The sequence below is a fragment of the Pipistrellus hanaki genome (genome assembly GCF_964339955.1).
Source record: "Pipistrellus hanaki genome assembly, chromosome: 17".
NCBI classification, from domain to species: domain Eukaryota; kingdom Metazoa; phylum Chordata; class Mammalia; order Chiroptera; family Vespertilionidae; genus Pipistrellus; species Pipistrellus hanaki.
Genome location: NC_140519.1, coordinates 3,704,890 through 3,731,034, shown reverse-complemented (window position 1 = coordinate 3,731,034; position 26,145 = coordinate 3,704,890). Strand labels below are relative to the sequence as shown.

The following is a 26,145-nucleotide window of genomic DNA, read 5'->3' as shown; positions in this document are numbered from 1 at the left end:
AAGGTGAATGCAAATGAACACATTCTTCAAAGATGGCTGCTGGCGGGAATTGGATTACCTGCTCTGGGGGGAAGGGCATGTCCACCTCTTCATTAAAAAAAGGTGTAGCTTTACTTTCAGAACTTTAAATTTTTCAGGTAGCAAATCAAATACTTAGCATTTCCCAAATCAATGATAATTTTATATTTTTAAAGATACATTTCAAATAAAATATAAGGCATATTTAATTAATAGACTAACTTCAATTATCTAGACTTCATGCAAGGCATATTTAGATCAACATTTCAGTGTTATAACAATTCAATACATTTAGATTTAAGTTTTTATCATTTGATTTAGTAAACTTCTAAATTCTTTTCAAAATGGTCATAATTTTCCTGCTGGGGAAGTCAAGAAGCAAACTCTCAGCCATTATATATAAACCTGCTATCTACTTCCTGCTGGTTACTTGCCTCTGGACAGAAAATTTCAAAAGCTGCTTTAAATGCCTTGGGAAACTAGCTTGTATTTCTTTCCCTGTTCACGTTCGCCAGCCCCAAAGCCAAAAAACAAACAAACAAACAAAAAAACAGACTAGGGTTTTTACTTTGCACACAGAAAAGAGTCAAGCCCAGCTCAAAAACTATGTGCACTCATTTTTAAACTGTTCTTTTCCCCTTACATGAGTACAGAGATCCCCAATGCATCCATGAATTTGTAAAAGATTTAAGTTATTAGCTGGGGGAGGGGGTAGAGATGGTGAATATGAGGCCTCTTATGGTGGCTTTCTTGGGGAGTGGCATCCACATTGGATCACCACGTGTCTCCCCTCCTCCACCTCCTGCCTGTTCTGGGGGGAAAGAGTCAGCAATGGTCTGATAACTATTGTTAAATTTATACCTTTAAATTAACCTTAGCACTTTAAAATTTCAATTTAATATAGCAAATTTACAAACAAGAGCAAACTGAAACCCTTACTTATACTGTACAAACATACAAACAGAGAACACAGAAACAGTCAGAGGGCCCCTAAGAACAGTCTTCCAACTTCATGGAAGCAATACCGAAAGCTAGACGATGGCCTCAAGCTGACCAGTGGGAGTGACCCACCTCGTCTCAGATCCTCGAGGGAAATCAATGTCCCTCCTGGGAGGGGAATCCATGTCCCTCCCGGGAGGATCTTAACATCTTCCGAATCCTCTGGTCTGTGGTCCTCCAGTGCGTCCACCTAGACCGCGCTGGGCACTACCAGAATTTCAGAAATGAGCTCACTCAAAAGAGGAACGCATAGACACACAAACACCTACTGTGGTCAGTCAGGCTCTCTGGGTTGGGGGACCCTGGACGAGCCCCCAAATGTTATGCCCAGATTTCATGATTCCCCAAAAACCACCAGGGAGCCGAGTCCGATGCAAAAGCAAAAGAGCCGTTTATTCGGGCAGCCCGAGCTCTGTCCCACTTACACTGGTGTGCAGCAAGGCGGAAAAGAGCAAGCTTCAGCAGATCAAAGGGTTTTATAGAGGTCTGGCGGAGGGGTGGTGATGTCACTGCTTTGGCTGACCCCGATTGGTTGGGTGAGGGCTAGGGTCCAGTTACACAATGACATACAAAATGGAGGATCAGGAGTTAGCCCCGCCCTGCCCTTTCACATGTTACTTACAATTAGTGTGCTGTCCTCCAGGCTTAAGGTTCCAAGCACACAGCAAATGCAGAGGACACGTAGCACAATTCTTTAAGATCCTGGGATTTTTAAAATAGTGAGTGAGCACTGTCTTCAGCTCAAGTCATCAGCTTCCTGAGCGACACCACCCCCTCCCCCCCACCCGACCCCACCCCCAACCCCCTGCGCTGTGGAGGCATTCCTGAAGCTCTTGCTGTGAAAGCCGAGGTGGCATCTTCTCCCAGGAGAACATGTGTGGGATCCCTTAACACGACACACGTGGTTCAGGGCCCCCTCAGAGTCCAGTTTCTGGAGAAGGCCGCACACTAAAATGAAGAAGCTAGAAAATAGTTAATTTGGGAAAATGGGGGGCCAGGCTGGAGTCCACCTCTAGGGGAGGACTACCTGCTGCTCTGGCCTTTTACCATTCCTTTTATTGAGATTCTGAGACAAAGATATCTCTTAGGCAGGAAATTCCAACAACAGAAAATCAACAAGAATTTACATATGATTAACAAATTAAAGTCACCTCAACTACCACTATCTCAACTAGAGGATGAGTTAATAGCTCCGACCATTCAGAGCCATCAAGGTTGGCCAGCTCTTTTTACATTTTACTGCCAGGGACAATGTTTGGTTTCAGTTAGCCAGCTCTTTTTACATTTTATCACCAGTGACTCAACCTAGAGTCAATGAGTTAATAGCTCCGACCATTCAGAGCCATCAAGGTTGGCCAGCTCCCTTTACATTTTATTACCAGTGACAATTAGGTAGGTTTCAGTAACCAGCAAACATGTAAGTTTTCTTAATCAGCGATCCTTCCCCATTGTTTCAATCTGTATAATAAAGAGGTAATAAGCAAACTGTATGTTACAGTGTCACAGTAAGGACAGTTTGCATACTGACAGACCAGCAGGAGGGGACTTGCATGAGGGTCGCTTTCCTGCCCCGGCGCCAGAGTCCTCCTTTCCTCCAGGTGCACGGTAACAAACAACCCAGGACACCATCGCCCATCTGAGAGCACTCTGCCCGGGGACCCCCAACTCCCCCTGAGGTGGGGAGCTGACGGGGACACCCACATGGCAGAAGGCGGGTTCCCGGGCGCGGTCCGCAGACACCAACCAGGAGGTGTGTGCATCTGCAGTGACCCAGGGAGGGGTCAGCACACCAATCCAGAGGGTGTGGACCCAACACCACTAAGGAGAGTGCACAGGTGACCCCGCACCACAAGGAAGCCCTCCATTCATCTGCGGGTCCCACCCAGATGGGGGCTCGCATCCTGGGTTAGGGCTAGGGAACCGTCCTGAGGACAAGCCGGGCGACAGTGCCTGCGAATTCCAGAGGGGAGCCTAGGTAGTCGCTGGAGTCACGGGGGGTGGGGTGGGGGTGGCAGGAAAGGCTCCGCGTCCCCCACTTCAGCTCTCAAGGGAGAAAGCTCCGCACTGAACGCAGCGGCCCGCCCGCGATGGACGCCGCTGGCCCAGGCGCGGGACCCTCCCGGACTCGGAGGGGGAGGAGCAGGCCATGGTAGTCAGGCACAGCTGCGTCGTGGCTCCGGCCCTCAAAGCCGGTGCGAGAGGGCCCGAGTGCCCAAACAGAGGCCGCTAGGGGCCCAGAGAGGAAAGCAGTCAGCACTAAGGATGAAAAGCATAGGGTTTTAGTTAGCCTGCAAAAGGGTAAAAGGGTGAGGGAGGAGCTGGAGGATGGGGAAGGGGGATGGAGGGAGGGAAGAACATTTTAAAGAAGTCAGTAGAGAGCAGAATTAAAGAAGGAAAGAGGATGTATGAGTGAACTGTAGGAGCTATAATGAAAATCAAATGTAGTTGTGTACCAGGGACATATTTTTAAAATAGGAATCAGAAAAGAAAAAAGATAAGTGATAGTGAATAATTAGTCAGGTAGATAGATATTAGAACATTGGAAGTAAGTAGAGAAGAATGTATGGGAAAGACAGAGGGAGGGGAGAAAAGTTTTAAAGGGGAGCCAGTAGAACTTAAAAGGAGAATGGGGAGAAGGAAGAAATGGGGGAGGGAGCAAAGCAGGTCCGAGGGAGAAAGTGAAGAAAAATATGAAGGTGGGAGGGAGGAAAGGGGAGGAGGGCAGGGCAAAGATAAAAGGAAGAAGGAATGTGGAGGGAAGGAAGGAGGGTAGGAGAAAGATGGGGAGAAGGATGATTGGACAGAAGTAGGAAATAAGGAGGAAAGAAAAGTTCAGTAGGAAAAGGTGTTACATAAAGGATAGAGAAAAATTGAAGGAGAAGCCAATAAGGAAGTCAAATACAATTGTGTGTGAAGGGAATAAGATTTTTTTTTTTTAAGTTAATAGCAACCAGGGCAGCAGGGGAGGGCAGTTAGGGGTGACCATGCTGGCAGGGGAGGGCATTTAGTGGGATCAGGCCGGCAGGCAGAGTGGTTAGGGCAGGCAGGCAGGTGAGCTGTTAGGAACCAGAGGTCCCAGATTGTGAAAGGGATATCCAACTGTCAGTTTAGGCTGGATTGGCAGTTGGCCATCCCCCCAGGGTTCCTGCGTTGGAGAGGGTACAGGTCGGGCTGAAGGACCCCTCCCCCTGGTCCTCTATAATATGCCTATGGCATATAAGTGTATATATTTTCTGCACTTAATATATAAAATAGCTGTTTAGACACTTCAACGTAATATGTCTTTTATTGACTTTTAGAGAGAGAGGGAGAGAGATAAAGAGAAACACCAATGAGAGATAAAGAGGAACATCATTGATCGATCCACTGCCTCCTGAACACCCCACACTGGGGATTGAGGCCACAAGCCGGGGGCCTGTGCCCTGACCAGAACTGAACCATGACCTCTCAATTTCTGGGTCCACACTCAACCGCTGAGCCACACCAGCAGGGCAGACACCTCAACTTAAATATCCTATTATAATGTCATATTTACAAGTCCCAAACTGAAGGCATTAATTCCTTTCCCAAACCTCTTCTTCCTCTCCCATCCCGTCATTATGTCACCACCAGCTAATTACTCTATCTGAGAAACCAGCAGCCACCCCCATTCTCCCATTCACCCCTTCCACCATCACTAGACTCCCCTGACCTGTACCTCCCTGAAATTAGTGCAAACACCTCCAAGGAAGCCTTTCTGTGCAGGGTTTAATATTGCCACGCCCTCTCCAAAAATCCCCCGTTCCTACTGCTCTCAGGGTGATCTTTCAAATATTAAACAAAAACAAAAACCAACCTGTAAAAGGTTCAAAATGCGACCCACGTCCCCTCTCCTGCCTCACGCCCCCCCAGCGAGAGCCCTGGAGGGCTGCCCGCGCCCGATCTGTCCCCGCGGTCCCAGGCGGGAATCCACCTGCAAAGACGGAAGATTAAGGGTTCCACGTGGACGGAGTTGCCTGAACAAATGTATTTCCTAGGACGGCAGGCTGCCTACAAGAATCGCCTCACGTTGTCCCTCCTGTGGGCCCAGCGGACAGGAGATGGGCGGCCGCTCTCCTCCCGGAGCGGGGGCGCCGCCCGCCTCAGGGCACGGCCGCGCCTGGGGTCCCATGGCTGTTCCTGCGGACGCGCCCCGCGCTCTGCGAGCCTCTCAGCACCTCGGACACCGCTCCGCACCCCGCCCAGCCACCCAGACTCGCGGTCGCGCTCCCTAGGTCGTGGTGGCGCCCCCTATCCCCGCCCCTTGGCCCCGCCCACAACCTCACCTCCGCGCTCCACAGGCCAACCCGCCCAGCCGCCCTTTGCCCCGCCCCCGCGCTCTTTGCCCCGCCTACAAGCCCGCTCCGCCCCCAAGCCCACTCCGCCCCATGGCTCTTTGCCACGCCCACAAGCCCGCCGCCGCCCAATCGCTCTTTGCCCCGCCCACAATCCCCCCGCCCAATCACTTTTCCCCGCCCACAAAGCCCGCCCCTGCCCCATCGCTCTTTGCCATGCCTACAAGCCCGCCCCGGCCCGCCAAGTCGCCCCGGCCCCGCCCCCAAGCCCGCCCCCGCCCAGTCTCCCTTGGCCCCGCCCATAACCCCGCCTCCGCGTCCCTCAGGCGCCCTCGGCCGGGTCTCGACTCCCCCGACGCCCTGCGGAGGCCGTTCCCCAACGGGCAGCGGTGCTGTGGGCCGCGGCGCCGGGGCTGAGCTGGCGACCCACTGCCGAGTCCGGACGTGGAGGCGGTAGGTGTCGGAAGCCTCGCTGCGCTGGGCGGGCAGAGGCGCCGGGAGGCGGAGGCGCCGGGCGGGCGGAGGCGCTGGGAGGCGGAGGCGCGGGAGGGCGGAGCCGCCGGGCACCGTTTGCGGGCCGGGCCGCGGGGCGGAGGGAGGAGCGGGCTGGAAGGAGGAGGGCCCGGCGCGGCGCAGTCCCTGCCGGTCCCCGCTGAGGCCGGGAGAACCGCCCGAGCGGGGCCTCCGCTGACGAGGTGCCGCGCCCCCGGCCCAGGAGGCGGGGCAGGAGCCTTTCCTCGTCGCCCCGCCGCCGCCCTCCCCGGTCGGGCAGAAGGGCCCCCGCGGCCGCAGGCCTCTCTGCAGAGCGGAGAGCAGCACCGCGTGGCCGGAGCGACGTCCGTGAGGAAGACGCGGCGGGAAAGAAGGACCGAGCGCCGCGGCGTCCCTTCGCCGGACCGCGCGCGGGTGCCGGAGCCGCCGCCTGCGCCTCCCGGCGGCGGCCGGCGCTGAGGGCGGCGCCTGGGCGGCTTGGTGCGGCCGCGGGCGCTCCGTCCGGCAGCCGCTGGGCGCCGGGCGCGGACGGGGGACACGGGGACGGGGTTCGCGGCCGAGAGGAGGCGCGGGTGGGCGGCCGGGACGCGCTCTGGCTTCTTCCTTTGGATGTTAGTGTCGGCTTCCCAAGCGAGCCGCCCGGTGAGAAGGCCTCACCTGCCCGGACGCTGCCCGATGCCTCTGCTCTTGGTGACTTGGTCTCGGGGTACGGCCCGCGCACCTCGCGGGGTGCGTCCCGCTCGGGGCCCCACGGGGTCCGCGCCCACGGGGCGGCGGTCGCCGAGCCGATGCCCGGAGGAGCGCGGGCGCTGCTGGCCCACAGCAGCACTGGGTCCCAGGACCCCGACTTTGCCAAAGAGCCGCTTTGGAGTGGGAAATGGGGTGGAATCTTAAGTGGTTGTCATGTGGGAATAGACACGAGGTCGATGAAAGCCTGGCCTTCTACTTAGCTTGCTTCTTTAATCTTACATGAACTTATTTCTCCTTTGGAAGGTAAGTCTTAAAAGAACGTGTTGCTTGACTTGTGAGTCACAGGCATGAGTTCGATTTGGCTGTGTTGAACTTGAGGTGTAAGATTAGATATAAATGAAAAAACCTTTGGGAAATTAGAGAAATAAATGAATTTACAAGAAGAAGATGCTGGCTATGGCCATCCCATGCAGGTAGATAGTTGGATAATGAGGGTGGGTGAGGTCAGCTGAGAGAACCAAAGCCACCTTGGAGAGAATCCTACCTTTCCTTGGCATGAGGAAAAGGAATGGCTGAGGAAACCAGGCGAGGTGATTAAGGAATCCTATCTAATAAAAGAGTAATATGCAAATTTATCGTCACTCCAACACAAGCTGGCTGCCCCCATTTGGTCAAAGATTGCCACCACAAGATGGCCAGCAGGAGAGGGGTGACCAGACCTGCAGGGAAGGGCAGGGGGGGGGGGGCTGCCCAGGCCTAAAGGGGAGGGCAGTTACTGGTGACCAGCCAGCAGAGGAGGGAAGTTAGGGGCAAACAGGCTGGCAGGGGAGCAGTTAGGCATCAATCAAGCTGGCAGGGGAGTGGCTAGGGGTTGATCAGGCTGGCAGACAGAAGCGGTTAGGGGCAATCAGGAAGGCAGGCAGGCAAGCAGTTGGGAGCCAGCAGTCCTGGATTGTGAGAGGAGTTCCATACTGGAGAGGGTGCAGGCTGGGCTGAGGGATACACACCCTCATGCATGAATTTCATGCATGAGGGCCTCTAGTTAGGGAATAAAGCAGAAGAAAAGCGGGAAGGAAAACGGCACGAGGGACTGCTCAGTGTGGCGGATGCTGTGAAGGGGTCTAAGTGGTCACATTTGTTTTCAATGCTGCTCTTACGTTTCCACCCTAACTTATAAAATCTTCAAGTGAATGTTGTGGTTATTTGCATATATGTTAAAGCATATAGGTTATCTTGTCCAAAAGATAAAAATGTACATTTCCCTTCTAAAGTATGGAACCTCAAGGTCTTTGTGATAATGGAAACCAAAAAATTGATTGGTAAATCGCTTCAACCAGCAAGACCTGTTCGACATCTGGCTTCTTCTCCCTCTGGTGAGCAATGTCAGGCACACACCTTTAAATATTAATTGGTTAATGGCTAATTAGCATTTAAAAGGCTAAATTATACATAAAGTAATTGTGTATGGTGAATATTAAAGAAATAATGAAAACTAATGATCTCCCAGAACACTTTAAAAGTATTACCAAAGGAAAGGGTTCTTAATAGTCTACCAGACCAACAAAAGTAGGAATAATAAACCTGATGTGAGAGCAACTTTGTGTATTTTTTATTTTAACTTTCATGATTAACTGGCTCCTGTGTAAAATGGCCCAGTGTAAATTGTGCCTGTGGTTAGGATCACTGCAGTACCGTCATGCTGGAGAGAGAATTACCTTTAAAAAAAACATACCCAACTGGAGAGAGAGAGAGAGAGAGAGAGAGAGATTAGTACCAAACAAGACTGTGCTTGAATTGGGGCATACAATGTAATTATTCAGGAAATCTAAACAAACAAAATATATCTAAAATTAAGATTTTTTTTTTTTGCTAATAAAACTAATCTTTTGAACAATTCTTGAAATACTTGGTTTTTAAGTCCTACATTGAAATATTAGCCATTTAATGCTTTTCATTACTTGTTGTCAGAACAGCTTCTATATTCTCTGCTCTTTTTAGTCCATGTGTTTAACTAAATAATGGGCTCCTCAGAGAAAGGAAAACAGCCCTTTTATCAGGTTCATTGGTGGAGAGGGAAGACAGGCGGGGCACCAAGCCCTCAGGCCTCCTTTCCCTCCCAGCCATGGCTCCTGCCAGGAAGACCATTTGGTCAAGCTCCTCTGGAGATGCTTCGACTTGGGACTCACAGAGCAATTGAGCGTCTCCTGAACTGGGCTCAGCTCTGCTGCTGCTCCTGGTGCTGAGGAGGGCTGGGGTCACCCATAGATGGTGTCCTGAGGAAAGAACACAGCCATCCTCACCTGTGCAGATTCAGGCTCACGGGCCTTCCCTCCGAGGCCACTGCAGGGGTCCCTTACGGGGAGGGGACCAGGTAGCCCTGATCCCTCATTGAGTTCTATCCTTTCAGGATCCAGACAAGAGAGGGTTCTATTAGGCAAAATTTAGTAAATCAGAAGTTATTCTGGCTTTTCTCAACATACCTCTGCATTTCTTGTCTATTTCACGTCCCCAAAGAAATACTTTTCTTTAAGACCCAGATTTAATTATTTTCTTAATGAAGACTTGCTGAAGCCTCTCCGCTCTCCCTTGCATTTTCTCTGTACATCTCATCTGACTTGTTTTTATTGGCATTGTTTATGAGCTGTGCTTTAAAATAGACTGTGGACTCTCTTATTTCTGAACTCTTTTCACACTTACATACCTTATCAAACACAGTGGCTGACGTTTCATAGTATTGAATAAATGAACTATCAAAAAACATTTTAAAACAGTGCTTAGAATATTCTGGGCAATTAAAAGTTTTTAGGTATTAGTATCAATATATCATTTATTGAAAGCATGGATATTTAAAATAGTTTTCTTTTTTCTCTCCTGGCAGGAGCAGTATTCCCTTTCAACTTTCAAAATGAATATCCATGCAACACTCAGTACTTGCAAAGTGGAGTTAGCCGAGTAGGTCTTAGAAATTATGATGGTAACATGAAGCGTTACAGGCTGGAAAGTAACATTCGTCAGAGTACTGTTGTGTGTCAGCTACTTTGCTAAGTGCTTAAATACTTTTTAAAACTTTATATTAATTTCAAGCATTTTTAAAAAGGATGAAACTCACTATACTTGTTGCCCAGCATTTTCAAATTGAAACCTTTTACTATATTTTAGAAAATTTTAAAAACTTTGCAGATACTTAAAACTACCATGTCCCTCTTCCAACCCCTTCCTTCCTACACTTCTCCAAAATAACTGTCCTACGTGCCATTGTTTCCATGATTATATCAGTTTTTTGCTACAACAAATAGAACTTTTAAAAATAATTTTATATAAATAACATTGTACCCACCTATTTTTTTTTATTTAAGTTTATATTGTTAAAATTAAAAACAGACAAAATGGCCTTTAAGTGAAAAGTTTCCCTCCAGGCTCCACCCCCCCACTCACCTATTTCTTTTCACCAGAAGTAGCCATTGTACCTGTTTCTTATCTAGATACTTCTAGAAATGTTGTTCATTCTTCTAGTTCTCAAAGTCAGTAAGAATTTGTAAGACCAAATCTTTGACATTGTCAAAATTCTGTTTTCTTCTGACGACTTATTCTGCTGTCTCAGGAGAGTAGGTTCACCCCATTGCTCCTCATTGTGCCATAGGTTAGATGTTAACTCTCTGGCTTTAGGCAGAGTTATCATGCTAGACTTTGCAAGAATGGGCTACAACTTGCTAACAGTGACTGATAGAGCAGAAATACTCATTTTTTAGAAAATATATATATTTTTATTTCAGGGAGGAAGGGAGAGAGAGAAACATCAATGGAGAGAATCACTGATCAGCTGCCTCCCATTGGGGATCTAGCCTGAAACAGGCATGTGCCCCGACTGGGAACCAATCAGCTACCATGGAGCCATACCCACCAAGCGAAAAGTTCATTGTTAAAGATAGATGTCTGCAAAGAACCTACCTTAGGTAGTTACCGTGGCTGTGGTCTGTTGTTTTGCAAATTAATTTTCATTACCATAGAAGGAGATCATCTCTAAGGGGTAGATTGTAATGACCAAGTACATGACACTGATTTATATAATCAGAAAGCCCATTACTTTATAATGAGAGATCTGGCTGCCTTGTGCTCTGAGATTCTCTTATTGGTTCTATTAGTATATTATCTTCTTTAAGGAGATTTATGGACAGTTAAATTATAACCAGAATATTTCTTGGTGAGCATGTAATAGGGGAATTAAATTTATTTTATCAGATTAACTTAGCAAATATCATAATAGAGATGGTCCTGCAAGTAGGACTGAAAACCTGGGCTCAGACATGTTGCTTTTTTCTTTTTGCTTTATTGGATGAAACAATATTTTCTTTTCCTTATTTCTAAGGTAGTATGTGAAACAGTTTATATGTTTGTAACTGACATCAAGATTCTACTTTACATAAAATCAAGCAAAGTAAATATTATAGTATTGCAGGTTTTGGTGAATAAATCTGTGTTTCCATGAATTAAAACCTATTTTAAAAAATCCTCACCCAAGGATACGTTTTTATTGATTTTAGAGGGAGAGGAAGGTAGGAGAGAAAGAGAGAAAATTCTATGTGAGAGAGAAGCATTAACGCTTCCTTCTGTATGCGCCCTGACCGGGATCAAAACAGCAACCTAGGTATGTGCACTGACTAGGAATCAAACCCACAGCCTTTTGGAGTATGGGACGACACTCCAGTCAAGGCTAAAATCTGTTTTATTTACTTTGGAATTATTTATCTTTAGGATCATATTATTCATCTTCAGTTTTATGGTCCTTTTCCAAAATAATTAAAATCATGACAAAAAATATATATTTCTGAATATATTTTCAGAGATATCTGTATTGCTTATTTTAATAAATATACTATCATATTGCTTATCATTTAGCCAAAAAAAATGCCTTGACTAATACTTCGATAATTGAGGAAAATATTTTTGAATTATGGGTCTTATAAAATTTTTATACCTAATTAAAATGTGAATTTTCTTCTTCCAACAGTGTAAGGCAAATGGAATGCAGGCCTTTTCTCAGGGTCTCGGTGAGCAACCGCAACATCAGTCTCCAGTTAAAAAAGGTAACTTTTTATTGTAAGTCCAAGATTTCATAAGAGTTAGTATTTATATGGAGTTAATTTTTGCTTTGCTGTATAGATATTTATTATAGTCTTTTGGTTGATTTATGCACATATTGGTCAAGCTGTAGACCATCATAACAATCGCTTAAGCAGGCAGAAGCTTATTGTGTATCTTCAGTGTCGTGTACAATTTTGAACTTCCATGGCATTCCTGAAGATCCCCCCGGACATGTGCAAGGTAGAAACGACCCTCGTGTGCTTCTCCTGGACCCTGCTGCTCTCTGTACTCACGGCACTTCGGACACAAGATGTGCGCCGTTTCCATGTAGCAAGCAATTTGCAAAACCACATCGGGGTTTTATAATCCAATCCAATCCTGACACTAGTTCATACAGACTCCTGAGGTACAGGGCTCAGTCCCACAACCACACCCACCATTTCTTCTTTTTACTTGTAATCTTTGATATTGAAAGTATTATATATGTCCCCTTTTTCCCTGTTGACCTCTCCAATCCCGCCCCCCTCCCCCGCCCTTCAGGCCTTCACCACCCTGTATGTGTTCCTGGGTGATGCATACAGGCATACAAGTTCACTGGCTGGTTTCTTCCCACCTGCCCACCCTCCTCTGAGGTTTGACAATCTGTTTGGTGCTTCTTTGTTTTTCTATCTATTGTAGTTGTGTTCAACAGCTTATGTTGTTCATTGGATTCCACATATGAGTTAGATTGTGTGATATTTGTCTTTCTGCAACTGGCTTATCTCACTTAGCATAATGCTCTTCAATTCCACCCATGCTGTTGCAAATGGTGTGAGTTCTTTCTTTTTTACAGCAGTGTAGTATTCCATCGTGTATGTATGTACCACAGGTTTTTAATCTAATTATCTACTGATGGGCATTTAGGCTGTTTCCAAATCTTATCTATGGTAAATTGTGCTGTTGTGACTATAGAGTTGCATGTGTTCTTTCTGATTGGTGTTTCAGGGTTCTTGGGATATATTCCTAGAAGTGGGTAAAATGGGAGTTCCATATTTAAGTTTTTGAGGAAACTCCATACTGTTCTCCACAGTGGCTGCACCAGTCTGCAATCCCACCAGCAGTGCAAGAAGGTTCCCTTTTCTCCACATTCTCGTCAGCACTTGTCATTTGTTGATTTATTGATGGTGGTCATTCTGACAGGTGAGAGGTGATACCTCATTGTCGTTTTAATTTGCATCTCTTTTCTGGTCAAGGATGAGCATTTTTTCATATGTCTCTTGGCCTTCTGTATGTGTATTTTGGAGAAGTGTCTCTTTAGGTCCTTTGCCCATTTTGTAATTGGTTTATCTTCCTTTTGTTAAGTTTTATAAGTTCTCTATAAACTCCATAGATTAACCCCTTATTGGATGTATCATTGGCAAATGTGTTCTTCCATGCAGTGGGCTCCCTTGTTATTTTGTGGGAACTTTCTACTTCTGAGCACATTTGCAAGTGCTAGGACCCAGCTTGCCCAGGACTTTATCTACCTTGGCGACAAAATGCAGGTTTCCAAGACCCCCTCTTTGGCTTCAGTCATTTACTAGAAGATCTCACTTAGCACAGTCTGTTTCCTCTTTTTCCTTGGTTACTTGGCTTTCTTTTCTTGTAAGAGGAAAATTGGAAGCAAGCTTTTTGGCAGAGAAATAAGTCATTTTATAAAATAATGGACAATTAAGGGATATTCAGAAAGCATTGAGCAGAAGTGATCTGGAAGAGTTCTGTGTTTTATAACATTTAATGTTTAATGCCCACAGAGAGAATTAAATACAGCAGAGATTTCCTATTGAAGCTCTCAAGTGTTTCCATCTGCAGGAAAAAACCAGACTTTCTGCCTGATCATCCCATTGTACTTCAAAAACCAGTAAGGAGTTTCCTCCTCTTTTTTTTTTTTGTTTTTAGAAGTTTTAAAAAATTTTTTAATTTATTGGGTGTCATTGGTTAATAAAATTATATAGGTTTTAGGAGTACAGTTCTATAACACATCATCTGTACATTGTATTGTGTGTTCACCACCCCAAGTCAGGCCTCTCTCCATCGCCATCTATCCCCCCTTGCCCTCTGATAATCACCATACTGTAGTCTGTGTATAAGGTTTTTTATCTTTTGCTTATGCCCTTCACATTTGTCACCCCCTCCCCTTCTCCCTCTCAGTAGTTTTCTAATTTTGTATAATTTTAATTCCAAAATATTTAATATTATCATTTTATTCACTCTCAATTTTAAAAAATATATATTTTATTGATTTTTTACAGAGAGGAAGAGAGAGGGAGAGAGAGCTAGAAACATCGATGAGAGAGAAACATCAATCAGCTGTCTCTTGCACACCCCCTACCGGGCATGTGCCCACAACCAATGCACATGCTCTTGACCGGAATCGAACCTGGGACCTTTCAGTCCACAGAGCGACGCTCTACCACTGAGCCAAACTGGTTTCAGCTATTCACTCTCAATTTTTAATGGTTATCATTATGAAACATAATGCATGAAATTACATAAATGTAAATGTATAATATAACCAATTACTGTAAGTAATTAACACACTAATGAAGAATTAGAATGGGTCTGGCTGGTGTGGGTCAGTGGTTAGAGCATCATCCCACGTACAGAAGGGTCTTGGGTTTGATCCCTGGCCAAAGGCACATACCTGGGTTCTAGGTTCAATCTCTGGCCTCAGACGGGGCACTTGTCTCTCTCTATCTCTCTCTCCTCCCATCTTTCCCTCTCCCTACCCTAGCCTTCCTTTCATTCTGTCCAAAAATCAATGGGAAAATATCCTTGGGTGAGGATTAATAAAACAAAATTAAAAAATAATTAGAATGCAATAGTTATATTTATTGAAAAGTCATGAAAAGAGTATTCCATATCTATACATATAAAAGCCTAAGCGACCAAATGATGGGTCACTATGATGCGCACTGACTACCAGGGGACAGCTGCCCCCTGGTGGTCAGTGTGCTCCCACAGTGGGAGTGCCGCTCAGCCAACTGAGGGATGCCAGATGCCGCGCTCATGGCTGGCGAGCACAGCTGTGGTGGTGCGAGCCTCTCTCCTGCCTCCAGGGCAGTGCTACTGAGCAGCGACAGCAGCAGGCACAGTGGGGCTGGGATGAACGGGCACTCAGCCCTGGTTCAGACTCCTCCCCAGCCACTTGCCACTTGGTGCACTACTGCATCCCCTGAGGGGTCCCAGATTGCAAGAGGGCACAGGCCAGGCTGAGGGACCCCACTGGTGTGAGAATCCATGCACCAGGCCTCTAATGCTCTTATAAAACTTCTATAGGTTTGTTTTCTAATTAAGTTCTATTATCCATCTTGAATTGATTTTGCTGCATAATGTGAGGTAAAAGTGTTTGTTTTCTTTTCCTCTCCATGTATCTTCAGTCATCCTAGCAATATTTAATGAGAGGCTAAGTCCTCTGTCATTTTTTTGTGTGTTGTTTTTTAAATCTTTTTTGCCAAGAGTATTGTGGATGCCCCCTTTTTCCCCATTTGCCCCCCTTCACTCAATTCACATTCTGCGCCAGGCCTTTACATCCTATTGTCTGTGTCCATAGATAATGCATATAAGTTCTTTGGTCAATCTCTTCTTATCCCCCCATCCCCCTTCCTTCCGAGATTCATTAATATGTTCCATGTTTCCATGCCTCTGGTTCTAGTTTATTTATTAGTTTATTTTGGTAGATTCGTTGTTTGTTTATTTTGACTTTTAGATTATTGATAGATAAGTATTTATTGCTATTTTATTGTTCATATTTTTATCTTCTCTTCTCCCCCCTCCTCCCTCCCTCTCTTCCTCTCCTCCTCTTCTCCTAATTCTGCTTTTCCTCCTCCTCCTCCTGTTTCTCTTTTTAAAGAATACCCTTGCCAAAACCAGTTTGGCTCAGTGGATAGAGCATCGGCCTGCGGACTGAAAGGTCCCAGGTTGGATTCCAGTCAAGGGCATGTACCTTGGTTGCGGGCACATCCCCAGAAGGGGGTATGCAAGAGGCAGCTGATGGATGATTCTCTCTCATCGATGTTTCTAACTCTCTATCCTTCTCTCTTCCTCTCTTTAAAAAATCAATTAAAAAAAAAAAAAAAAAGAATACTGTTTAACATTTCATGTTATACTGGTTTGGTGGTGATGGGTGCTCCCTTAGTTAATGAAGTGCTATTTTTTCTTGCTGCTTTTAAGATTCTCTTTTTGTCTTTAACCCTTTGCATTTTAATTATGATGTGTCTTTGTGTGGGCCTCTTTGGGTTCCTCTTATTTTGGACTCTTTGTGCTTCCTGTACTTGTAAGTCTATTTCTTTCACCAAGTAGGGGAGGTTTTCCATAATTATTTCTTCAAATTGGTTTTCAATATATTGCCCTCTCTCTTCTCTTCTGGCACCCACATAATGTGAATGCTGGTATGCTTGAAATTGTGCCAGAGGCTCCTTACACTATCTTCATATTTTTTATTATTTTTCCTTTTTGCTCTTCTGATTGGTTTTTTTGCTTCCTCATATTCCAAATAATTGATTTGATTCTTGGTATCCTCTACTGTATTATTGAATCTCTGTAAATTATAAGTTACTTCAGGTAGTGTATGCATAATTGCTGACTGATCCTTTTTCATGTCTTTGACATTCTCACTAAGATCCTTGAAAGTCTCACTACATCCTTTGAAGCTTTCATAAAGATCTTTGAAGCTCTAATTAATATTCTAGAGCATCCTTATAACTACAGTTTTAAACTCTGTATCTATTAGTTTGCTTGCTTCCATTTCACTTAATTCTTTTTCTGGTGATCTCTTCTTTCATTTGTAACATGTTTCTTTGTCTCTACATTTTGGCTGCTTCCCTGTGCTTTTTCTATATATTAGGTAGAGTTACTATGTTTCCTAGAGTTCTATATATTAGGTAGAGTTACTATGTTTCCTAGAGTTATTATGTTTCCTAGAATTCATAAAGTGGCCTAGTGTAGTAGGTGTCCTATAAGACCCAATGACATAGCCTCCCTAGTCACCTAAGCTGGGCACTCTATGTGAGCTGTGTGCCCTGTCTTGTTGTAATTGAGCCTTGATTTCTGTTGGCATCACTGGGAGGAGTTGATTCCCAAGCCTTGACTTTGAGGAACAGCTGTAACTACAATGGAAGAGCTGCTGTGCAGGAGACACCTCTATGGAGCAGGACTTGCTTCAGTGGGGCTTTGATGCTGAGTCTGTCCCCTGAGAGTGTCACTTGTGGATGTAGAGAGTTGTAATCTTGTGTGGTCTGAAGCTGTCCACCCGGTGCACTGGCTCTGGGGCCTCCCAGATTGTGCAAAGTCAGCCACTGCTGATAGGTGTCACACAGTGATATGCAGATGTCTGCTTCTTGTGTTGGGCTTGAAAGTACCCAGGGGAGGCCAAACTGTGAGGTAAGGGACATGCTGAGTGCCAAGTCTTGGGCCCCTTATTGAGAGATATGGGACATGCTGAGTCCAGCTGCTGCTTGAGAGATTTTAGGAAAGTTTGAAACCTGAGCTAGGAAAGGCCATTCATATGGAAAAGCAGCTGCAAACAGCTTGGGAGGGGCTGAAAATTGGGTTGGGCAGGGTCTCGGAAACACCAGGGTGGAGTAAACAGTGTGTGCCAGGTTGGTGGTGATTCAGATATGGCCCCTGCCAGTCAGCTTTGTGAAGGGGAAGGTCTCAGCATAAGAACAATGAGTATCCCTGTGTATGACAAAGCTGCCTCTGAGTTCTTGCCCCAATGCCAGACAGTCCAGTTCCTCTCCATATGTCCCTGGATCCCCCCCAAGCCACTGCCCCAGCACTGGAGCTCAGGAGGGAGTGAATCCACTAAGTCAGGGGTCTTCAAACTACGGCCCGCGGGCCACATGCGGCCCGCAGAGGAGTCTGATCCGGCCCGCCAGGTTTTTTGGGCAGTGAGCGCAGCCGAAGTGTTACAGTAGGAATTAGTAGTTCATATAGTCCGGCCCTCCAGCTCTCTGAGGGACCGTGATCTGGCCCCCACTTTAAAAAGTTTGAGGACCCCTGCACTAAGTCCTAGTGGTAGCTATTTAAGAGGAACTGCATGGGACTCCAGTAGCCTGTGTCACTCAGCACAATCCTGCTGGTTTTTACAGCCTGGAGTTACTGGGACTTCTCTTTCCAGCTTGGAGCCCTGGCCTGAGGAGGTCTGGTGTGGGCCTGGCACCCATTGCCCCTCCTTGGAAGCTTCTTCAGCCAAGATAGTCCTCCAGATTAAAAAACGCCACACATTGGTGTCAGACCAGCCCATTCCACTTCTCCACTCTTCGTCCCCTCTTCCCCTCCGTCCCTCCTACTTGTCTCAATGTGCATTTTTTTTTTTTACTTCTCTAGTTGTAGGACTTCCATTCAGCCAGATTTTAAGTGGTTCTGAATAATGGTGGTTCTTATTTTATAGTACTTTTTTTATTGATTTCAGAGAGGAAGGAAGGAGGAGAGAGAGAATCATCAATGATGAGAGAGAATCGTTGATTGGCTGCTTCCTGCACGCCTTCTACTGGGGATGGAGCCTGCAACCTGGGCATGTGCCCTTGACTGGAATCAAACCCAGGACTCTTCAGTCCACAGGCGGATGCTCTATCCACTGAACCAAACCAGCTAGGGCTATTCTGTATTTTAGTTGTAATTTTGATGTGGTTGTGGGAGGCAGCAATTGCCACATTTACCTATGCCGCCATTTTGGTTCTTCCCCCCTCTGCCTCTTTGTGGCTACGGTATGGTCTGTTTCTGGGCCTTCTATTCTGTTCATTTATTTGTTATTAAAATACATATTTTTATTGATTTCAGAGAAGAAGAGAGAGAGAAACATCAATGATTGGAGAGAATCATTGATCAGTTGCCTCCTGCATGGCCCCTCCTGGGGATTGCAAGCAGGATAGCTGGGGCATGTGCCCTGATTAGAATTAAATTGTGACCTCCTGGCTCAACCACCAAGCCACACCAGTCAGGCGCTTTTCATCTTTTTATAGTTAAAAAAAGATTCATGCCATTTATTTCTTTTTAGCATATTTCTGATGTTCGTAGTCTTACAGTTCTCTGCCACCTCATCAGATTCAATCAAAATAAATACACAAGCCCTAGCCAGCTTGGCTCAGTGGATAGAGCGTCGGCCTGTGGACTGAAAGGTCCCAGATTCAATTCTGGTCAAGGGCATATGCCTGGGTTGCGGGCTCGATCCCCAGTGGGGAGCATGCAGGAGGCAGCCGATCAATAATTCTCTCTCATCATTGATGTTTCTATCCCTCTCTCCCTCTCCCTTCCTCTCTGAAATCAACAAAAATAAACAAATAAATACCCAAAATAAGTAAAACTATATTTTAGGATATTGATGGGAAGTGCATGTGTTTTAGCTTGAGTTACACCGTGTACCAGTGTCCTGTTCAAACTCAGACAAGTCACTTAACCTTCCTGAGCCTCGGTTTTATAATGACAGATAAGAATGATGATCCGCACTAGTTAGCATTAAATTCCAACAATGTCTGAAAGTGCTTGGGATGGTGCTTATCTCTCATTAGGCACTCAGTAAATATTGACTTTCATCTTCTATGGTCTTTACTTCCATAGTAAAGAACCTTCAGTTAGCGTTTTCAGAAACACCATAATGGTAAAAATAAAAAAGAAAAGGAAAGGAAAGAAAAGCAACTGGGATTCTCTTGAGAAGAGCTCAGAATATAGGTTTGCTGAGAATGGCTCATACAGATACAGACTACCCACCTGTGTTTTCTGTTTTTGAGATTTTTAACTCGTTAGACGTCATAGCCTTTTTTTCTTAATTACAAATTTTTAAATTTTTAACTTGCTCATAATATAGATCAATGCTTCTTAAAATTCCTAACTTGCACACCTCCAGCTAATTCTTATTTTTTAAAATTAAAGCAGGAATTTTAACTTTTTTTCATAATACCTTGTACACAGGAATATTTAAAGAGGATAAGTGTCCTTGATGATGCTTGAATTTTCCTACCTGTTCACAGACCTTAGGAACATATGATCCTTGGTCTGTACAAATGAATCTGGAACTTAAATGCTTTATAAAACTTACTTTTTCAATTGCAGACTTTCTACCTCTAATATTTTATTTTGTAGATAAAAGTTGAGTATACTTATTATTTTGACCAATCCTTACACATTAGAATTGACTTTAATTTTGATACATTCATTAATAACATTTAAAAAAATTAAGTACCATATGCCGAAACTGGTTTGGCTCAGTGGATAGAGCGTCAGCCTGCGGACTGAAGGGTCCCACGTTTGATTCCGGTCAAGGGCATGTACCTTGTTTGCAGGCACATCCCCAGTAGGGGGTGTGCAAGAGGCAGCCGATCGATGTTTCTCTTTCATCAATGTTTCTAACTCTCTATCCCTCTCTCTTCTTCTCTGTAAAAGATCAATAAAAAATATATTTTAAAAAATAAATAAAATAAATAAATAAAGTACTACAAAAACATAACAAGTTTGGAATACAATCTGATATATTTAAAAATGAATTACATATGTTCTATTAATCACAGAAGAATTGTTTTGTTATTTGACAAATTCCAGTTACTTTAATAGTTTCTATAGTAACATGCATTTAGGTCTATAAACACTTAGTAGGGTCATAGTATTTGGTTTGATAAAAAATTAGCAAAAACTGTATTCATTATGTTTATCTTTTGTAATACAGGAAAACAACCAAAGTTTTAAGGAACACTTTAAGAACAGATGACTTTGAAGATAGATAATTATTTGTTTTATGTTTTGGACACCTGCAAATGAAGTGGATCTAGTAACAATAACTGTAATAGACTGACAATTCAATTTATTTTTAATTTTGATGGTTGGGTATTTGGTTTCTCCTAAAATGAGAAAGAGATATTTTAAACTATAAAGAATTTTCTAATCGGCTTCAGCTTTTCAAGCACTTTCCTGAATATATTGGGAAGAAGCACATATGGCTAGCGACCTGGGAAGACTGTATTGATAACTTGCATGTACTTGCAGCCTTTTGTTTTTATCACCTGTAATAATGGAATGGAAATATAAGCTGTAAAGATCCTCAAATATAAAGAATGTGCTGGATGTGTAGATGGCACGGACTTGTTGCTAAAGTGGCTTCTGTTTCCTAATTTCAGACCAGCTTGAGGGTCTCTGCCACCTGCCGCTGAGGCTGCGCCTAAGCAGGGCAGGCTCAGGGACACGGGCTGTTTTCTTAGTCTTTGCAGAGAGATGTTTCCAATAACAGTGTCTGTGGTTCACAATCACCAGCAAAGGGTGATAATTTGGAAACAATGGCAATGAATGAAACTGAAGGTGAAAAGTGCCGATCAGACATCATGAACAGAAGCAATTGCAAAACCCATTCTATTCCAAAGGGGAAAAATTAGGCATTGGCAAACAGCTGAGGTGCAATAAGATTCAGTTCTGTAATTTCTTTTATTTCTTATAACAAGAATATGTATAGATGAAGAATTGGAGGGCTTAAAAACTTAGTTCCTGGAATTTTTATACCATCTCTTGGAATTTGTCACTCTGGATATGACTTCTAGTCCTAAAGGTTCACTCCAGCATGGTGCCAAAAAGCATTGCTGACATAAAGGTAAGTGCAAGCTTCCCTGACTCCGGTTCTCTCAGGAGCGCTCGTCCTGGGGGCTGCTGGATGTAAGGCCGCCATTTGGCTGAAAGTTTTAGATTGAATCCTGAACTCCTAAAAATAATACATTTTTATTCATTGGCCTTCAGGCTTGTTACCAGATTACAGCTTTAAGTCCATGGTAGGTCTCCCTCCTTGGTCTTTCAGTACCCACCCCACTTTTCATGGTTTTGTTCCCCAGAAAAGTAGGTAGATTGTGTTTTAAATAGAGAAAACTTCATTAATCATACATTAATTGGTCACTTTAAATTAGCCATCCATGGGGCCATTTCCCCTACTATTTTCCCTTATAGGCTTCCGTGTGTGTATATATATGTGTGTGTGTGTGTGTGTGTGTAAATACATATATGCTCTCTCACACAAAAACTCAAATAGGCAAAAAGGTCTTTGAGTTCTAGTTAACAATACAATAGAACCTACACCAATTTGGAAGCTGCAGGGTGCTTCCGCTTGGTGCTGCTGCTAAAGAGAGCACCTCCCAGTCACGCTGCCTTGCTGGCTTCCTGGGGAATTGCCTCATCCCCAAGGATGGAGTGCACTTTCTGAGTCTGACACTGAAATGGACTGGCCAGAATAACACTGTTATTGGCTGTAATTTATATTTTGAAACCATTTATAACCAATGTTTCAAGAAGAGTTTGTCAACAGTCCCCTGGGTTTGAGTCTCTTCCTCCTATGTTACTATATATAATCAGAGCAAAGATGTTTATTATCTGCACATCTTTGTACATATGTATGTGTCCATTGTCCACTGATGTTCTTTGCTTGGTATGTAAAGGAAACGTTGAGCCAGGTGTTTTCCATAGTGTTTCTCCTTTTTAGAAATGACCTGAGACACATGCATGTGTATGTGTGTGCATTATGTCAGCATTTATGACCTATGTCTAGTGGGTCCAATGACAAAATTCTTTTATTCAGATTGAATGAGGACTGTGGTTATACAAAGGAATTAATACTCCATGAATTTGAGAAAATATTTTAGGTCAAATTTTATACTTAAAAAAATTTTTGGTTCAGGCTTTCTTTTTTTCTGAATTTTCCAACAGGAAACACACACACACACACACACACACACACACACAACAGGAAAATCTTACCTCACAGTTTTTTCCTGGAAGACCTGTGGTTTCAAAGGAATTTGGACTACAGAATAGTATAGTATTTAATTTCTATATACATTGTATTTTCATTAGCAACATTTATCATCAAAATAGATTTTACTATGAAAAATATTTAACTTATGAGCTTGGACAGTGGAGTGTCTGAGGCAGTGGCAGTGGGACTGGGATGTGGTCATTCTGCTGTAAATCTGTAAACTATCTGTAACACCTGCCCTATTTTATTATTTCCCTAAAATTGGTGCTATTTTTTCTTTGTTCACTTAGATTAAAACTTTTTAAAAGTATTTGGAAATATAAATGTCTATTTTTCATTAGAAAATTTAGCCCTCCGGATCATAATGCCATAAACTATGAACCAGATTTTTTCAAAGTTAAACTCTCCCTCCATTTTTCTTGATTTGCTTGTCTTATATCCATGGAATTATGATGGTGGTAATACATAATGATGTCACAGCCTATCTAATAAAATTAATATGAAAATTAACCATCACTCTGCTACACCCACAAGCACACCCACCAGCCAATCAGAAGCGAGTATGGAAATTAACCCAACCAAGATTGCTACAGTCACAGAGCAAGCAGGAGGCTTGGGTTTCCCTGGCAATGGAGGAAACCAGGCTTTCTGCACACCCTGGTAGGCCCAGGCCTTCACTCTAGGCTACAAAGTTTCAATTATAGAAGATAAATAAATCCCAGATCCCAGGGCCTCCGCTTGTGTCGCTGGGAGGCATGACTGGCTTGCAAACCACCACAGGTCCTTCACTCAGGCCACCCCATGCCCAAGGCTGGCAGGCAGAAGCAGTTAGGGGCATCAGGAAGGCAGGCAGTTGGGAGCCAGCAGTCCTGGATTGTGAGAGGGCTGTCCAACTGAGGATCGGGCCTAAACAGGCAGTTGGACATCCATTGAGGGGTCCCAGATTGGAGAGGATGCAGGCTGGGCTGAGGAACACAGCCACTGTGCACAAGTTTCGTGCACTGGGCCTCTAGTTACCTGTCATAGAACTGTTCAATTGGAAAAAAGCAGTTTATAATCTGACTAAATTCGTGCATGTGTTGGGGGGGTGTCCCTCAGCACAGTCTGCACCATCTCCAATCTGGGACCCCTTGAGGGATGTCTGACTGCTCTTTTAGACCTGATTCTGTTAGGATAGGGCCTAAACAGGCAGTTGGACATCCCTCTCACAATCCAGGACTGCTGGCTCTCAACCACTTGCCTGCCTGCTTTTCTGATTGTCCCTAACCACTTCTGCCTGCCAGCCTGATCACCCCCTAACCACTCCCATGCCAGCCTGATTGATGTCTAACTGCTCCCCTGCCTGCCCCCAACTTCCCTCCTCTGCCGGCCTGATCACTCCTAACTGCCCTCCCTTACAGGCCTGGTCCCTCCCAACTGACCTCCACTGCTGACCATCTTGTGGTGGCCATCTTGTGTCCACATAGGAGCAGGATCTTTAACCACATGGGGGTAGCCATCTTGTGTGTTGGAGTGATGGTCAATCTGCATATTACTCTTTTATTAGATAAATCGAGGCTGGTGCATGGGTGGGGACCAGATGGTTTGCCCTGATGGGTGTCCCAGATCAGGGTGGGGGTTCCCTTGAGGCATGGGGCAGCCTGAGCAAGGGGCCTGTGGTGATTTGCAGGCCAGCCACGCTCCCTGACAATGCAATCAGAGGCCCTGGTATCTGGAATTTATTTATCTTCTACAAATGAAACTTTGTAGCCTGGAGCAGAGCCAAGCCTCCTGCTTGCTCCATGGCAGCAGCCATTTCTGTTTGGATTTATTTACATTCTATAATTGAAACTTTGTATCCTTGAGTGGAGGCCTTGGGCCAGGGTGTGTGGAAAGTTTGGCTTCCATTGCCGGGGAAACCCAAGCCTCTCAACTGCCCTCTGTGGCTGCAGCCATTTTGGTTATGGTTAATTTGCATACTCACTCTGATTGGTGGGTATGGCTGGTGGGCGTGACTTGAGCAGAGTGATGGTTAATTTGCATATTACTCTTTTATCAGGTAGGATGCGTAGAGATTCTGCAGGTTTCAGCCAACATGGTTTTGCGCAAAGTTATTGTGTTACCGGGTTTTTTTTGGATTACTGTAAACAACAGAAACATTTTCTTGCAGTTATAGAGACTACAAGTTCAAGCTCAGGGTGCTGGCTGGTTGGTTCTTTTAGGCTCCTCTCCTGGGCATGCAGTTGGCTGCTTCTGTGACCCCACATGACCATTTTTCTTGCTGTCTCTCTCTTCCTCTCTCTCTCTGTGTAAAAGTGCACCAGTCATATTGGATAATGTACCAATTTTTAAAATAAGAGAAAATGAATAGCCCTAAGAGTAGGTATTATCTATACTAAGTGTACCAGTTAATAATAGCAGATTTTGTAATAAAAACACGATAATTTCAAGAGAAATATGAAAAGTGCTTTATTCAAAGTAATGTCCATCACAAACTACACATTTCCCCATATTTTTGGTAATTTGTGGATACCGTGCCAATAGAACTTTTCTTATTTTGGGCAAACCATTCAGAGACCAAATTCCCACTTCTTCATACATTTTGAAGTGCTGCTCAGAAAGTGCGTGTGCTGTCAATCGGAACAAGTGGTAATCTGAAGGAGCAAGGTCTGGTGAATACGGCAGCTGGGTTAATACTTCCCAGGCAAGATCTTTTAATGTGTCTTTAACTGGTTTTGAAGTGTGTGATGGTACGTTATAAAACAAAATTAACTTTGCCATGTCTCATAGAACATTCTTGTTTCACCATCAAAGCATGATTCAAATTCGATTCAAATTCATTTTTTGTTGTCAGTAGCAATCAGTATTAATAGTTTCACCTGGTTTTAGAAGCTCATAATCACCCTCCTGATCCCATCAAACATAGAGCATTGTCTTCTTTCCGAAGTGATTTGGCCTTGCAGTCGATGTTGATGGTTGATCTGGATCAATCCATGATTTTATAAATTTGGGATTCTCAAAATAAATCCACTTTTCATCGCCTGTCACAATTCCATGCAAAAAAGACTTTATTTTGTGCCGTTGAAGCAACATTTTACTGATAACTTTTCGATTTTCCATTTATCTTTCGTTCAGTTGATGTGGAACCCATTTCCCTTACTTTAAAATCTTTCCCATTGCTTGTAAATGATCAGAAATTGTTTGTTGAGCAACAATTAATCTTTCTGCAAGTTATTTTTGAGTTTGACATGCATCTTTATCCAGTAATGCTGATAATTGTCTTAAATTTTTTTGGTTGACTTGGACATACTTGTTTTTCACATCAAAATCATCACTTTTAAAGCTTTCACAAGTATCTTGAGATGTAGCATGTTCACCATAAGCTCCCCAAAGTATTTAGCAGTACTTTTCTTCAAAATAAAGTAATAAAATGCTCTCTTTTTTGGCATGAAACTTGACATTTTTAAGTGTAAAAATATCTATGATGTTAACGCCTTCATAAAATTCACATATGAAGTTTTGAATCTTGTCAATACAACAAAATAGTATACATATCAAATGCATATATATAAACATATGTGTAACTCGATCTATTAAAAAAGATACACTTTATTAACCGGTACACCTAGTATCCTATATAAGAAAAAAATAATATGCAAATTGACTCTCACGCCCTCACAAGATGGCTGTCTACAGCCAGGCCAGCAGTGGGGGTTAGTGAGGGATGACCAAATGAGTGAACAAGCAGACTGTGTGGGGCAAATAGGCCAGCAGGGGAGTTAGTGAGGGATGGCCAAGTGACTGAACAGCAGTCTGCATAGGGCAACCAGG

General features: G+C 44.3%; 1 protein-coding gene and 1 long non-coding RNA gene across 5 annotated transcripts; both read left to right on the top strand.

Annotated features, from left to right (window-relative positions):
* The first annotated feature begins 5,631 nt into the window (after positions 1-5,631).
* Positions 5,632-23,399, top strand: LOC311612074 (uncharacterized protein C8orf88). 3 transcript variants are annotated; one of them, XM_084864802.1, is made up of 6 exons: positions 5,632-5,783; positions 7,784-7,885; positions 9,391-9,464; positions 11,521-11,596; positions 13,367-13,473; positions 20,275-23,399. In XM_084864802.1, exons 2-6 carry the CDS (start codon positions 7,810-7,812, stop codon positions 20,314-20,316), a joined length of 375 nt encoding a protein of 124 aa, XP_084720928.1. In that variant the 5' UTR covers positions 5,632-5,783; positions 7,784-7,809; the 3' UTR covers positions 20,317-23,399. The 3 variants fall into 3 exon arrangements, with proteins under 3 accessions (XP_084720928.1, XP_084720929.1, XP_084720927.1); XM_084864803.1 differs by lacking the exon at positions 5,632-5,783 and adding an exon at positions 5,925-6,815 and having other exon boundaries at positions 9,394-9,464; XM_084864801.1 differs by lacking the exon at positions 5,632-5,783 and adding an exon at positions 5,925-6,815.
* LOC311612075 lies at positions 14,613-17,758 on the top strand. 2 transcript variants are annotated; one of them, XR_014793219.1, is made up of 3 exons: positions 14,613-16,458; positions 16,496-17,428; positions 17,629-17,758. It is a non-coding gene; the product is annotated as an uncharacterized lncRNA (long non-coding RNA). The 2 variants fall into 2 exon arrangements; XR_014793220.1 differs by having other exon boundaries at positions 14,613-16,481; positions 16,520-17,428.
* Positions 23,400-26,145: the final 2,746 nt, after the last annotated feature.

Coding starts and splice junctions, on each gene's coding strand:
- LOC311612074 (XM_084864802.1), top strand. CDS start 7,810: ATGGAAACCAAAAAATTGATTGGTAAATCGCTTCAACCAGCAAGACCT. Junction 7,886..9,390: donor TCTGGCTTCTTCTCCCTCTG/GTGAGCAATGTC, acceptor CTCTCCTGGCAG/GAGCAGTATTCCCTTTCAAC. Junction 9,465..11,520: donor TGCAAAGTGGAGTTAGCCGA/GTAGGTCTTAGA, acceptor TTCTTCCAACAG/TGTAAGGCAAATGGAATGCA.